This window comes from Crinia signifera, chromosome 9 (genome assembly GCF_055691185.1).
Source record: "Crinia signifera chromosome 9, ASM5569118v1, whole genome shotgun sequence".
In the NCBI taxonomy this organism is placed as follows: Eukaryota; Metazoa; Chordata; class Amphibia; order Anura; family Myobatrachidae; genus Crinia; species Crinia signifera.
The window spans coordinates 70,188,524-70,204,689 of NC_139225.1; the positions used below are offsets into that span (position 1 = coordinate 70,188,524).

Sequence of the window (16,166 nt, forward strand, 5' to 3'; positions counted from 1 at the left end):
AGCAGCAGGGGGCATGGCCAAGATGATGTGTTTGCACTGGCCACGCCGCCAGTATGGGACATTACCATTCCCAAAAATGTATTTATGGTGTAGCTGCACAGATCCTTATAGCCCACAGTACTGCACCGACCTACCATATACTTGTAATTACACATTACATGCCCACAGCTATTTAACCCTTTCAGTGTCAACATCTGACAGATGTGCAAAACATAAGCTAAAAATTCCAGCATCCCTCACATTTTGTTCTATACATTTGTATAAATTTTGAGTAAAAAAGATGATATTTCCTATATAAGTTAACATTACCGGTCATCATGATGAATTGTTTGCTTGACAATGTTGACACCTATTTTGACAAATTCACTTGGCACTCACAGGGCCGTATTCAATGCTCTTTAGTGAGCTGTGACGGCGAGCAGCGCTGATTGCTGGCCGTCACAGCTCGCGGGTCAGTATTCAAACCCCCCCCCCCTGCACCCGCCGTTTCCATCTCACTGGGTTTTTACAGCACGGTGCAAATGATGTGTGTGGCCGCCAAAATGGCGAGGCTCGTGGCTAAATGCAGCGGGCTACCTGCATTAGCCGTGAACCTCGCTGTTTGGGGGAATCCTCGCCGTTCTCTGACAGCGAGGATTACCCTGGAATGTTGAATAGGGTGAGCGGCCGACGCAGGGGTTAAATGGCGAGGTTGGCTTGTTTTTGGCAATCTTAGCTGTTTAACCCCCTCGCCGGTGCCATTGAATACCACCCAAAGGGTTAACACAAGAACAGGGGTCAGACAAATATACAATGGAAAATGTAAACATTAAAACAGACACTGATTGACTTGCCGGTCTTTTTTTTTTTATTGTTGAAACAGATCCATATATACATATGTATATTCATTTCTGTATGTGCATGTATATTTATTAGACATATCAAAATATCTCTATATAGAAAAGGTTCAATACGCCTCACCTCTAAGGTGAAGAACCACCTGTGACCACTAGAGACCACTCAATGGACCAAATTACTCCATAGAAAGTGACAGCAAAATGATGTTTCAGACTTGCTGGATATGGAGAGAGGGAGTTGTGAAGACAGAGATTGGGGGTAGGGGGATTACCCGTCAACGGGACAGGCTTGGGTAGGGGGATTAGCCGTCAACGGGACAGGCTTAGGTAGGGGGATGAGCCGTCAACAGGACAGGCTTAGGTAGGGGGATGAGCCGTCAACAGGACTGGCTTTAACATTAAAATAACAGTTGCACAAACTGTAACGATCTAGTTTGATGCAATATAAACTGACACAAGTCAAATCAACTATAAACTTTAAAACAAGTTCCCAGGTTATGGGATATGTGATGTTAAGGACTGTGAGTCTGATGTCCACGTTAAATGTCGACTCTAGGCATTCCGTCCTCCTCCTCCTGCCATAGGAATCCAACATCTACACGTGTATTGTAGATCATCCTATAAAAACAAACCTTGATCAGTGACTGTTATTATAAAGACACAAACGTTTGCCATGTACAAGTCACCTCATTATTCCCTGGCCTGCTGCTATCTAGTGCCTGCACCATGTTAGTGGCCCTTACTGACTACATTTATCCATGTGATTTCTATTTGGACCAATAAGAGCGCTGATACTGTGGGTGTGACATGACAAGGACGGCCCCACACAGGAAGCCCAGTGTACAGTGATGTGAGATCCCTCTAATGGGGCTACGCATCGAGCGATTGTGGCCTATTTTCTAAGTGATCTGACTAGATTGCCTAGAAATGAAGCACGGATTGCTGTGTGTGTAGGGCCGATAGTGATGTGTGGCCCCGTGCATCGATATTGCCGGAAGATGCAGATACTACAGCAGTATAAATCTGGTCATCACCTGTGTTCTCTCTATTGAGAATATGGGCAGTGACATATCGCTCAGCACACAGCACTGGTGCTGCACTGTATGCTTAGCAATCAGTACTGAGCAATCTAGCATCGCTCAGATCACTGATAATATCGCTACGTGTGTGTAGGACCCATAATTTACATGGCTTCATTTCTCCTGCTGTAGCATTTCTCCTATTACATTGTTACACTCCTTAGTATAATGCAGAGTTGCCTACCCTCCCGTAATGGCCGGGAAACCCGGAAATCAGGTCCACCGAAAGGGGGGAAACCCCACCGGGGAGCTGTCTGACTCCTGCGACCCCCCTCGACGGAGAGCAGAGCTGGCACTAGGCATAGGCATACTAGGCATTTGCCTAGGGCATCGGCCTATGCCTAGGGCGGCACCCTCCTTTACCATTGGTGAATAGTGGGGCTGCGGCAGCCGTTTGTCAGCAGCGCTGCAGTGCTGAGCTGAAATGAGAATTGCCCGTCTGGCGTCCGCCCGCCAGCAGTAACACCGGAGCTGGTGCAGACATCGTGTGGGGGGCAGAGATCGGGCCGGAGCAAGGGAACACCCAGCCTTTTATGGCGTCCCCATTTAAAATGCTGGGTGTATCCTTGGGGACGGTTGCCTGAATGGAGCGGTCAGCGGTCACATGACGTTATTGCCCGCCCCATCTTAGCCGATCTGTGTAGGAAATAAAAGTCAGTTTCGACTGACTTTTATTTCCGAAGACAGGAGAAATCATTCTCTGCAAGTGGCTGCATGTGAGGGCATGTGTTAGTGAAGAGAGGGGGTGCTTTGCCAGAGGCAGTACTAGTTTCGGTGCTAGGGGGCACCAGCCAAAATCTTGCCTAGGGCATCAAACTGGTTAGGGCTGGCTCTGACGGAGAGGGCAGCCAGCAAGTAGACAAGTATGGTATAATGATATATACATGTCATACACGTAGAATACCAGCCCATCAGTGCTGTGTGAGAGAACTTGTGTAGCGGCCCCAGCTGCAGCAGATATGGAGATACCGGTTCTATATCACAGCGTGTGTGTAAGACAAGAGACCTGGGGTGAGATTTAATAGGATGAGAGATTCAGAAAGTGAGAGATGTGGTGAGAAATCTCCAGTTTATTTTAAAGCGGCAATCATTTGCACTGCAAAACCAGTTTGATTTTAAATTGTAAATGATTGCCGCTTTAAAAAAAACCTGGAGATTAAATCTCACCCCTGATATCTACCCCAGTGACCAGAGCAGGGAGGACGTGCGGATTGTGCCGGCAAACCTACCCGGGAGAGGAGTCTCTGCTGCTCACTTCTTCCATGCTCCCAGAAGAGGCAGTACTGCTATCAGTGGGCATTTCCACCAGGTCTGCAAGCACCGAACAGTAACTGCTGTAATCGAATAGGTCCTCGAGCTCTGAACAGTAACTGCTGTAATCGGATAGGTCCTCGAGCTCTGAACAGTAACTGCTGAAATCGGATAGGTCCTCGAGCTCTGAACAGTAACTGCTGGAATCGGATAGGTCTTTGAGCTCTGAACAGTAACTGCTGGAATCGGATAGGTCCTCGAGCTCTGAACAGTAACTGCTGGAATCGGATAGGTCCTCGAGCTCTGAACAGTAACTGCTGGAATCAGATAGGTCCTCGAGCTCTGAACAGTAACTGCTGGAATCGGATAGGTCCTCGAGCTCTGAACAGTAACTGCTGGAATCGGATAGGTCCTCGAGCTCTGAACAGTCACTGCTGGTATCAGATGGGGTATATGCCAGGTCCTCGAGCTCAGGACAGTCACTGCTGGCATCTGTGGCCTCAGTAGATGTAGTATCATCTGAAAATGAGAGACAGAATCCGATTGGTTGCTATGGGCAACATCACCTCTTTTCATTGTAGTAAATTTACCCCGTACTGTTCTGTGCAGAGGCGCAATCTCCTCTGTAGTGTGCCCTAACAAAGCATCACTAGTATTAGAAAAGTGATCAGTAACAAGCAGCCCATACATAACACCTGGGAGAAGCTTACCATCAATAGGGAAGTAGGATGCCACTACTTCATGTATGGGTGCTGCCATTGCCGCTGCCACATATGCCTCTCGCGCCAGTTTAGGGTCCAACTTAGCTGACAGTTCATCGCACACATTGGCGCAGGGTAGTGGGGGCTGCACGCTGGTGGGGTGCTGCACGCTGGTGTGGTGCTGGCCCGCTCCCTTCTTCAGCCTCGCAGACTTGCCAGGCTGTAAGGATCAGAGGAAGAGACATCATATGCTGTGACTACAGAACTCTCCGCAGTACAAGCACTTTCTACCATGAAAGCAATAGAACAGATCAGGGCAGTGCAACCAGCTGTAACTTCACTATTGTGAATTTATTGTAATTTATTGTTATAACTAGAGACAGGATTATATGCATTTGCATATTTGCATATGCATTTGCATATTTTGCCCATTCTCACTGGTTATTGCATATTTTACCTAAAATCTAGTGATGGTGCACATTTTAGGCCCTGCCCCCTTTCCACCCGCGAGTCACAGCACTGCTTTGCCCTGCTGCTGCTGGCCAGGTAGTGGTAGAGTGTGCAGGCTGGGGCAATATGTCCACAGTGTGGGGAACCTTGGATGTACACTGCTGACACTGCTCTAGGCTGCAAATCCATGTTGATAAAAGTCAGTCGGGCGGATGCCATTACGAAGCTCCTGAACCTTTGCCTGCCCCTGGCCTGGGGCTTTACACCAAGAGACAGAGTTCTGCAGCACAGGAGGTGAGCAGAAGGGTTGTGACATCACGCAGCACGGAGAAAATGCTGTGTCACAGTGAGTATGCGGCGCAGGGAGGAATCCTTCCACTGTGCCGCCCTCACACGCTATGCTGACATTTGATCCATCGGCGCTGGAGATGAGGGTCCGTGTAGTTGATGCCAGAAGAGCCTAGGAGGCTGCAGTCTGCTGTAGCAGCCAGGAAGAAAAAAAATCCTGTGCACAGCACTAAACATCTGCAGGTGCTGTGGGCCTATTTTTGAAGTTTATTTGCAACTAATTGTATGCTGATTTTTAAATAAATAAGTTAAAAATTACTTTTTTTATTATTTAATGTAGCATATTTTAACACTTTTCATGCATATTTGAAGTATTTTTCATGCATATTTCAAGCTTTTTATGTTGCATATAATCCTGTCTCTAGTTATAACTATTAGTACCGGCGTCAGCAGTTATAATAAGATTATAGCAATGTATAATGAGGCAGGTAAGATCAGCTCAGCTTTGTTACTGTATATTCAATAAATTTAATATATTGTTAGTAATATGTAAACCCCCCCCCTTAAACATGAGAGCTTGGATCGACAATCAAAGCTCTGCTTCTCACAACATAATTTCATGAGTAGCTGGTCTGTGGTGAGGGAAAGAGCTAATATGATGCAGTTCAAAAAATGCCATGATATTTGCTCCACCCCTTCAGACAGACCTGTTATTTATTAAGAATAGGCGGAGCCTAATAATGCAGACTGTCTGGGCCTGACCATCTTTACCTGCGCTGCAGTAACAGTGACTGTATTGGTGATAAAAATATATATATCTCCTGTGACCGACTCCAGAATGCAAAAAATGCTGTTATTCAAAAAACAGCCATAAACCATCAATGTCTATGAATCATCGATGGTTGTTGGCCATCCCTACTTATATTTTACAATTGCTATCACCTTTCTTAACAAGTAACTAGTTCAACAGAGGTGACAGCAATTATAATATCAGAGGGAAGCCCAGGAACAAAGCATTGTGTCCCTCCTGGAATGGGTCATGTTGGGAGAAACCCCCCTCTTACATCCTGCGTTTCTGGTATGAGCGTCACCAGCAGGGGTGCCAGATCATCATTTTATAAGTGCACATATGAATTACACAGGTCCCAGGGGTCAGAGTTCATACCAACTGTCATTACATCCGATCTGCTGTTAATATTTTTGTAACACAGGTTCTGGGGCTAAACGTGACTACTCATCGGACATAATGACACCTGGGACCTGTGTAATTCATATGTGCGCTTATTACAGGGATAATCTGACAACCCTGGTCACCAGGGCGCATGGGCAGTTAGTGGCAGTTAGAGTCAGGCAGGATGAGAATGGGCAGGAGGCAGCTACTGGCAGGAGAAGGAGCACACTGCACACAGCCAAAAATGTGAGAGGGGGTCTCCAGGGGGAACCTATATGTACGACAGCAGCAGAAGTGCTGCCAAACTACAAAGCCCAGCAAGGTGGGATGATGGATGCTTCAGTGCTGATAATGTGAGAGCCTGTGAGGCTACCTCTAATACTACATACAGGAAGCCTCACCCATCCATGTACCCCTAATGCTACAGAACAATATTGTGCCATCTAGTGGTCGCTGGTATGCAAAACCCTTGAATTCCCCCCTTAGAGGTGAAGAGCAGCTTAATCTTTTTTGTTACATGGATGTTCAATACATGTAAAACAAAACCTTACGTTAAAGTGTGGAAATTTGTGCACATTGAGAATAACAATACACTATACCTACCCCCCCCCCCCCCATATTTAGGCTACAGAACTGGACAAATCACCCCCCAATCTGCCCAGAAACGCCCAATATTGGGTGAGCTCCCCCTATTGCATCCTGTGATAATTCTCTGTATGTACTATGTACAACCCTTAAATATAACAGCGCACTTACCTTCCTCCTGGGTGCAGGGATGCACATTTTGCTGCACAGACAGCCCATAATGTCGCCTGTGATACAGGTAACTGCTAAAATTCACAGTAATTTAGATATAATAGATAAAGCAGGAGAGAAAAAATCTGCTTCTTCTCCTGATGCCGCCAGAAAGTCCTCTGACACAGCCTTTGTGATGTCATAATGATGTCATGGGACAAGATGGCCGCTATTCAGCAAAAATTTAGTAAAAGTCTCCAAATTATGTTTAGGGATAAGGGGGGGGGGGGGGGGGGGGGGGGGCAGAACAGCGCACATCCCAACTGTCCTGATTCACAGGCCTCAAAGGGGAATGGGGAAATGTACAAATAATCACCTTTGTCTGTGGATTTACCTCCAAACCTATGGATTTACTATTCAGCGGTTTGGAGAGTAATTGGTGGGTGGATGTAGGGCATATGGAACAATTTTAATAAATTTTTTTTTTTTTTTTTATAATGGAGGAAGGTTTTATGTCCTATTGACATATATACATTGTTATTTTACATGTTGATAATTTACTGATATATTTTGTGAAATAAAAGGTAATGTCCAATTCTTACTTACAGTGTTAGTGGGTATTACTGTATATATCTCAGTATCTTCTAACATAACATAACACCGTCATACACTCACCTCTATATACTGTACTGATAAAACATTGGGATACAGTATATGCAGCAATTTTACCATTGAAAAATGCAGCACAAAAGTAGGGATAATACAGTGATAATACAGTTACTATGAGGGTGATGGAGAAAGGGGGCATAGTGCGAGGCCTAGACCCCATGACTGCTTCCATGAGCCATGACCCCGCCCCTATGAGCTGTGCCCCACCCACTTTTTTGTGTGCGCAATTATGCTGCTAAGGAAACAACAAACATTATTAGTGGGGGCCCAAACTCATGGCCCTCCAGCTGTTGTGGAACTACATGTCCCAGCATGTACCGGTTTTCAGCTAATTAAAGGGGCACCTCTGATTCCCCCGTTCCCAGTGCTGCCTTGCGGTCCCTGGAGCCAGCATTCTTCGGAAGCGGGACCATTTGTCTACAGCAAAAAGATAGACAACCATTAGGTCGACACCATTAGTTCGACAAGCAAAAAGGTCGACATGCAAAAAAGGTCGACATGCAAAAAAGGTTGACATGCAAAAAGGTCGACGCTAGACACTGTCGACCTTTTTGCATGTCGACGTTTTTTGCATGTCGACCTTGTGGCATGTCGACCTTTTTGCTTGTCGAACTAATGGTGTCGACCTAATGGTTATCTATCTTTTTGCTGTAGACATATAGTCCGGATACCACGTGCTTCGTCGGCACGCAGCCCATGCACCTCACGTGCTTCCGCACTCAGGGGCTCTCCAATCAGATTTATCGCCCTCACACAATAAGCTATATATATATATATATATATATATATATATATATATGTGGCACCCCGCAGCGGGTCCCGCTGGTCGTGCCTGTGGAGCTGTCCCTGCCACAGAGAGGGGGATAATTCCTCACCCCATCACTACTGGCGCCGAGAGCCAGGATGCGGAATTGACCCAGGTGATTGACGTGGAGGTGGAGCCCGGCCGGGATTGGACGGGCAGCGTGACGTGAAGGGGGGCCGGAAGGAGAAGGAGAGAAGCGCGGGTGGTAAGCCTGCGGCGGCGAACAGCAGAGAGATGGCAGGTAGCTGTGGCAGGGCAGACAGGGGAGCCCGGCATCCAGCCCACTACCCAGTGGGGACCCGACAGTATGGGGACACTGAAGAGAGCAGCGCCACTGAGGAGAGGAGCGGTGCACGTTTGCTGGAGAGAGGTGCTCCTACAGTAAGGAGGAAGATGACAGTGCATGGGGAGCGGGATCCCCGCTGGTCTGGCTCCCCACGCGCTGTCATCTGATAGAGTTTCGGCAACTGGTGTGTTAGCATTACGTATAGGCAGCGCTACTACTGAGGGCAATTGGTGTGGGCATTAGCTAATAGCAGCGCTACTACTGTCGTAATGGGTGTGGGCATTAGGTATAAGCAGGGCTATTATTGTCGGCAACTGGTGTGGCTGTTATGTATATGCAGCACTACTACTGTCGGCAACTGGTGTGGGAGTTACATATAGGCAGTGCTACTACTGTTGGCAGCTGCTGTGGGCATTATGCATCGCTACTACTGTCGGCAACTTGTGTGGGTGTTACGTATAATCAGCACTACTACTGTCGGCAACTGGTGTGCACATTAGTTAAAATCAGTGCTACTAATGTCGGCAACTGGTGTGGGCATTAGCCAAAAGCAGCGCTATTACTGTCGGCAACTGGTGTGGGCATTCAGTAAAAGCAGTGCTACTACTGTCGGCAACTGGTGTAGTTGTTATGTATAGGCAGCACTATTATTGTCGGCAATTGGTGTGGGCATTAGGTATAAGCAGGGCTACTACTGTCGGCAACTGGTGTGGTTGTTATGTATAGGCAGCACTATTATTGTCGGCAATTGGTGTGGGCATTAGGTATAAGCAGGGCTACTACTGTCGGCAACTGGTGTGGATGTTACGTATAATCAGCGCTAAGACTTTTGGCAACTGGTGCGGACGTTACGTATAGTCAGCGATGCTACTGAGGGCAACAGTGGGCGTTATGTATAAGCAAAGCTACTACTGTGGACTTGTTGTGTAATGGGCACTACTGTGAAATGTAATGTCAATAAGGCACTAGGTGCTGTGCAGGGCAATAACTGTCATATGGGCATTAAAGTGTGCAGCATATTGTGTAAGGGGAATTACGGTGTGTGGCATAATGTGTAAGCGTATCACAATGTGTGGCATAATGTGAAATAGGCAGTACTGTGTGGCATTACCACGTGTGCCATAATGTGTAATGGCATTATGGTGTTATCGGTACTGTTATGTTGCCATGCCCCTTCCCCATGAAGTCACACCCCTATTTTTTGGCACACGCCTATGGCGTGCATTCTACCAGTTCTTGCTGTAGTAATGGGGCAGTCACAAATTCACTTTCTGGCACAGGGCACCAAAATGTCTAGTCAGGGCACTGGTGCAGTATAATGTGAATAAGATGGTTTACTGTGTGACGTAATTTGAAATGAGTGGCCATGTCCTTCCACACTTTGTTTATTTGTATGCGCGGTCCCTTTGTAAATTAGGAGAGGGCTCAAATGTAAAGTCTGCAGGAGGGCACCAAACACCCTAGCACCGGCCCTGACCACAAATGGTTTTTCCAGTGCATTCCATCCAACAACCGTAGCCCCGTGCTTCCCCCCTCTCCACGCAGAATTTTCCTGCGATTTGATGGCCTGTGGGGTGATAACAAAGCCGACATATGCAATTGTAATTTAATTTGGCTCCCCCTCCCCACAGGCCCGAGAATCGCGGTAAAACGACATAGAGGGGACTAATTATGTAAGAAGTCTAGTCACAACACTGAGCAAACACAAATACTCCTGTTGCTGTGCTGCTTTTCAGGCTCTGAGTCCCAATATTTACAGTAAGTGCAAGTGTGTGTATGAGGCAGCATTTGTATTTACATATGGTGCCGTTTTCATTCAGCCCAGCACCGCGCCAAGATGGGGACACGCTAGCGGCTCAAACACTTGCGTGTCCCATTGCTGCGAATGTGGTGCACAAGTATCACGCATGCACGTTCCAATCTCAGCTAAGGGTGCGTCGAGATGGGCAGACATGCCGCATTGTTGGGTTGAATGAAAACGGCTCCAACTGTAATTAAAATAAACAAGTTTATATAGCTGTGCCTCTCAGGGGCTTGTGCAAAACTTTGTTTTAATACAGTATGTCACATACAGTATACTCCAGCATTTTGAGGTGTATAACCCCTTTATCAAGGTGTTATTTTTGCTGAGGGCACCGGGGCAGTAGTGTTGTGTCAGTGGAGGGCTGGACTACTTTCTAACATATATGCAGAAATTGTGATTGTGTGTGTTTTGAAAATCTTAAAAGTGTGTGTCTCACAAGAAATGTTGTCATTTTCCTTGGGATGATACGGGTCCGATACCTGTCTCTGAAATGTTCCAGTATCCGGAGAGATTTCCACTCCAAACCCGGTTCATGCTGGGTGTTCCTGAAACTGACTGTTTTCGGTATTCACCTTTTTCTTTTATTTGAAACTGTTTTTACGTTTGCAACTTATGTTTTCTGTAATATACTGTAAGCCTTGTAGTGTTTTCACTTAATTAAACGTCATAAATTAGTTCTGGTGTCTGCTGTTTCCATCCCAAGTCTCTGACGAATTCGCCAGAGCGCTACCATGTAACTCAGGGCTTAGCAACACCTCCAGATGTTGATGAACTAGACACCCCAGCATGCCTTGCATCAGTTTCTGCATGGCCACATAGCAAAACTAATGCAAAGCATCCTGGGATGTGTAGTTCATTAACATCTGGAGGGCCGGTGTTGCCCAGCCCTGGTGTAACTCATAATTTGGTGTGTCGGCAGAATCAAAGCTGTCGTGGACTAAGTCCAAAAAACTTACTTTGATTGGTGGCAAGCGGAATCGTGGTGAAATACGCACACGCTTGGGGTACTCAGTAAAAGTGTCACGTGGCCGAGATTCTCAGATTGCCGTATCTGGGGAATCGCCGACTAGGGTCTTGACAAATTGGATTTGGTCTTTAATATCTTTGTTAGTGACATTGCAAATGGTATTGAAGGGAAAGTATGCCTTTTTGCAGATGACACAAAGATATGCAACACAAGGAGGGGTAAATCAAATGACTGATGATCTAAGTAAACTTGAGAATTGGTCAAGAGCATGGCAACTACAGTTTAATGCTAAAAAATGCAAAATTATGCACTTGGGACTCAAAAACCCAAAGGCCCAATATAGTATCAACAGGGTACTATAATGGAAACTACTGAGGAGGAAAGAGATCTAGGAGTCACTATTTCAAGTGACTTAAAGGCAGGAAAGCAATGTAGCAAAGCAATGAGGAAGGCTAGTCAGATGCTTGGTTGCATAGGGAGAGGAATCAGTAGCAGAAAGAAAGATTTAATAATGCCACTTTATAGGTCATTGGTACGGTCTCATCTGGAATACTGTGTCCAGTTCTGGGGACCATATCTTCAGAAGGATATAAATACATTGGAGAGTGTACAAAGAAGGGCAACTAAAATGGTGCATGGCCTACAGTACATCACACAACTTACCTGGAAAGACTAAAAGATCTTAACATATAGTATAGTTTGGAGCAGAGAAGGGAAAGGGGGACATGATAGAAATCTTCAAATATATCAAGGGTTTTAACATAGTACAGGAGGGAAATTTTCTTCAAAGGAAAAGAAGTAATAGAACACGAAGATATGCACTGAAACTGGAGGGAGGTAGGTTCAGGGGAAATATTAGAAAGAATTACTTCACAGAAAGGGTAGTGGATAAGTGGAATAGCCTCCCATCAGAGGTGGTAGAGGCTAAGACAGTAGAACAATTTAAACATGCTTGGGATAGGCATATGAATATCCTTACAAAGAAATACGGATTGAAAAGGGTTGAGATTACCTGAAGGGTAAAAAAAAGGGGCAGACTAGATGGGCCAAATGGTTCTTATCTGCCATCAAATTCTATGTTTCTATATGTGCCCATCGCCACCATGTATTACCTTTAGTTAAGTTGTGGCAAGCGAAGGTGATCTAGTCAGATCGCTTAGAAAAGGGTCTGAAATTGCCTCATTAAGGCTTTAGGAGGGGAGCTCATGAACATGTTCCCCCTCCCTGAGAGGTGCTCTCCCTCCTCGCATTGTTCAGAATTATTAATGGGCTGAAAACTTAATTTACATATTTTTTATGTGTATGTATTCAAAGTAATCAGCCCTGTTTCCTGCAGTGTCCGCTGCCGAATTGTTTGGTCAGTGGAACACCTGTGACTAGGTGGATACACGTGTATGTTCCAGCTTCAAGTTCGGCAGCTATACTGATATAGTAACCCCGCCTACTGTTATGCTGGCCCTGCCCATTTTGATTTGGTGCCGCCCACATGAGGCCGCTTCCAAAAAATTTCTAGGGCCACTTTTGGTCTCCAATCCACCCCTGTGCACAGGCCATCCAAACGCATGGCCATGTGTTCAAATGTGCAGAGGAATGCCTCTAGGTCATCAGCTGGGGTGATCTTTGTTAGCCTTTCATGCAACAGCTGTTGTCCTTTAATCTGAGCTTGTTGCATCTGGTGCAACAGCTACATGTGTTGGCTTTGTATCTTGGTTTTCTGCCTATCAGCCAGATGCTGCTGTCCAGCAGTCATCTTAGTTAACTTTTTTTAAATAAAGTTTTATTGAAACACCATTCAATACAATCTTGTATATTTCTTGTTTCAGTTAACTTTTTAGTAATTCCTCAATATTACCCTGTGTTTCCCCTTTAAGGGTTAATTTAGTAGGCTTAATATAATGTGCCAGACTTACAAAACAGACTTAAGCAGCCCATACACGCTGCTTTGTGAGCGTGCTTTCCATGATGTACTAGCACGGATCACATTGCATTGCATTGCATGTGCATCCGTTGTGCATGCAATGCGATGCAATTTGATGAAACCTAAGTACAAAAAGTATGTGCAAGCACATACTTTTTGTACTGTGCGATGAGGTGCCGCGGAAGCGCGCACCTCAAAGCACACATCGGGTCAGCACTCATAGCAGCGTGTATGGGCTGCTTAAGCTGACACTCACCTGCTTTGCTACTGTAGCTACTTTACACAAAATGGCAGGCAGCAAATAAAATATTATTGAATGATACGGTAGCCCCTTTATCAACTCCAAGTTGCCCTGTTATTCCACTACAGGCACAACCTTGGGAGGTTTGAACAGGCTATTTAATACTCGAGACACACTCAAATGAACCCTTTCTGGCTCCCAGGCCAGCTGCATAGCGTGTAACCAAACTTTCCAGATTTAAACTCAAGTAGCTTTCTTACCCAAAAGGTTATTTTGCTGTATTGTAGATTCCAGTTGCGTGTCCCTGTTTGAGTGCCAAATGTGACAAGGAAGCACAAACATTGGATCCAATTAAGTCTTTGGTCTTTATTTTTGTAGCAGGTGAACAGCATACCAGGTAAATCAGCACAGCAAGAATGGTTACATCATTGCAGCATACACCCAGGCCTATCACTTGGGCAGCTGTTCCACCATCAAGAGCAATGACCCTCTGCCTTGGAAACCCTTATATCAGGAGAACACAGGTGTAGCTTAATCAGCCCAACCCAAATTCACATCAATTAGGAAACCTGGACTAGATATAGTTTTCCAGATTTTAGATCTAAAATCTAGTCTGGATTTTCCACATTATCGTCACTTGTAAATATGCTGTATCTGCATCTGTATCTACAGGAATGAGTTAATAATGCTTTCAAGAAATATATGACATATTTACTTTCATGTTTCTCCACTAGATGTGGATGGAGTACCCACTGAGGTTAACTATCAAACTACCATCACTGGAATCTGAGAAGCAAGAGGCTGAATGGCCACATACTGTAAGCTAAGCTCTCCGCCTGCTGTTCAAGCCACCTCCCTAACTGACTAAATCCTGAAAGTTGGGATGCCCATCAGTGGACTTTCTCAATGGCAACATTTGCACTTTTCATCAGTGGCAGGAAACCATTTGAAAAAAACCATTAAGAATTTGAATCACCAATGGCTATCACTATTGGAGATATGTGACAGTAACAACCAAATCATAGAAGAAAGAAGGGCACGGCTAAGCAATGTAGACAGAGGAACGAGAACTTTGCCACTTCACCATTGGACGTCTGTCCTTGATAACTGGAAAACATTGGACTGCCATCATCAAATGGTAGCAAAACATCTATAGTTGCTAGCCATTACTTGTCAGGAACCCCGGTTCTCATGCCGCTCACGTGCGCCCCTTAGCGGCACGCTGGTGTAATCTGCTCCGCAGATCAGCTGTTGGTACACTCTGCAACCCCTGGAGCGATGTCTCCATCTCGCAAGCCATTCCCTGTGTCACCTAGGGCTCCAGGTGTATTCCCTGTCCTGATTGCGGGTCACATGGTCCGGGTGAGCTGCAACTTACTTCCTGGTCTGTGTACTGCTGCTGCGGCTAACTCCACAAGCCTGCAGCTGATTCCCTAATCACCTGGAGGAATAAAAGCCTGCTTCCCAGTCTCCTCCGCATCTTGAACAACTTGTCAGTTCACCTGCAAGTTCTCCAAGGTCAAGCTCCCTTCAAGACTCCCCACTTGCTCCAGAGGTCCTGCTCCCAGTGGGTCCCCATGCCCTTCACCTCTCGGCTTCCAGGCTGCCCCAGCGTTCCCCAGTGATCACCATCGACTACCATTGTTTATCAGAGTGGCACTGGAATGTGGTGGATAAGTTCAGTCAGTCCTGGCTTGACCCTGCTTCCCTGGATGTGCAGAGTCTAATGCAGGCATTTCCAAACTCTGTCATCAAGGCAAACTAAGGGGTAAATTTAGATTGGAGTTCTATTGAAGATGGGATGTTGCACATAACAACCAGCTGTCAAGATCCGGGTATTAAAGCAGGCATATTTTCCTTCCACATGCCTGAGAAGACTGTCTGAGCTCCAGACATTATTACTACCAGCGCTGTGTGCATGCAGCTCTCCCGGTGCCCTCCTGGTGCTGCTGTCCCTGTGGCTGTACTACGCTCCCTGACTGTCATTCCTGAAGCCAAGCACTAGCCACTTTCAGCTTCCATGCCGCTGGCATTACTGTAGGCCGAAGACCATGTGTCAAACAGACTTCCCGCCATTCCCAGACATCTGAGCTGCCATGTTTTTCCCTGTCACATGTCTGTGTCCAGCCAATCATGCTCACTTCTCAGTCTGGCTAATTACCCAACCAATCACCTTCCATTCTGCTATATAGGTGCAGGGTAAGTAAGGCCAGTTGTCAGTGCTACCGATTTGATCCTGTGTATATTACCTGCAAGGCATCTTTCTGTCTCTGAGCTGCATTCCAGGTTCCAGTTCCAGAGGACTCCACTCTTTCCAGATCTTGGGCCATTTCCTGCAAGCAGCTGCCTGGCTCACTATCGGTGCCCCGCCATCAATTCAGTTCACCATCGGTGCTCCACCATCAATCCAGTTCACCATCAGTGCTCCGCCATCAATCCAGCTCATCATTGGTGCCCCATCATCGATCCAGCTCCCCATTGGTGCTCCGCCATCGACCCAGTTCAACATCAGTGCTTCCAACATCTACTCTCATCACCATTGGTAAATTATCATCGATTCCATCCATCATCGGTGACATCCAAACGTGACCCAGCTTTCATGGCATCCTCTAGCTCCACAGTGGTTAGTAATCTTCAATCGCTTCTATTAAAACTGATATTTTAATAATCCAGTGGATAATGTAGTAATTACACTGTATGTGTTAGCTTCTATACCAATCACTCGGTTACCCTTAGCAACCCTATACCTTTCATGATATAACAATTACGGGCCCGCTTACTCCACCACGTGCACGTGCGATTGAGACTCTCATGGAGCTTTCACAGTAATTGTATATCAATATGGACAGAAATACACCAGCGATACAATAACTATACCAGTCGGTAGATTAATTGATAAAGGTCAATGCTGACGCTGCGTCTGAGACGCTGTTACACTCTTAAAGAAATAATGCAATCAAACACT

General features: G+C 46.0%; 2 protein-coding genes across 7 annotated transcripts in view; one reads left to right on the top strand and one right to left on the bottom strand.

Annotated features, from left to right (window-relative positions):
- Positions 1–903: 903 nt before the first annotated feature.
- On the bottom strand, positions 904–15,531 carry LOC146036867 (uncharacterized). Its single transcript, XM_083160722.1, has 4 exons — positions 15,451–15,531; positions 3,877–4,087; positions 3,145–3,685; positions 904–1,454 (listed from the first exon to the last, which is right to left on the bottom strand). The coding sequence occupies exons 1-4, from the start codon at positions 15,529–15,531 to the stop codon at positions 1,376–1,378; spliced, it is 912 nt and encodes a 303-aa protein (XP_083016848.1). The 3' UTR covers positions 904–1,375.
- Positions 8,156–16,166, top strand: part of DLG3 (discs large MAGUK scaffold protein 3) — a 198,098-nt gene continuing 190,087 nt past the window's right edge. For 5 of the 6 annotated variants that reach the window (XM_083159156.1, XM_083159158.1, XM_083159159.1 and 2 more), the window contains exon 1: positions 8,156–8,226. The gene's annotated coding sequence lies outside the window, so the exon portion shown is untranslated. The other variant, XM_083159157.1, reaches the window with a different exon arrangement.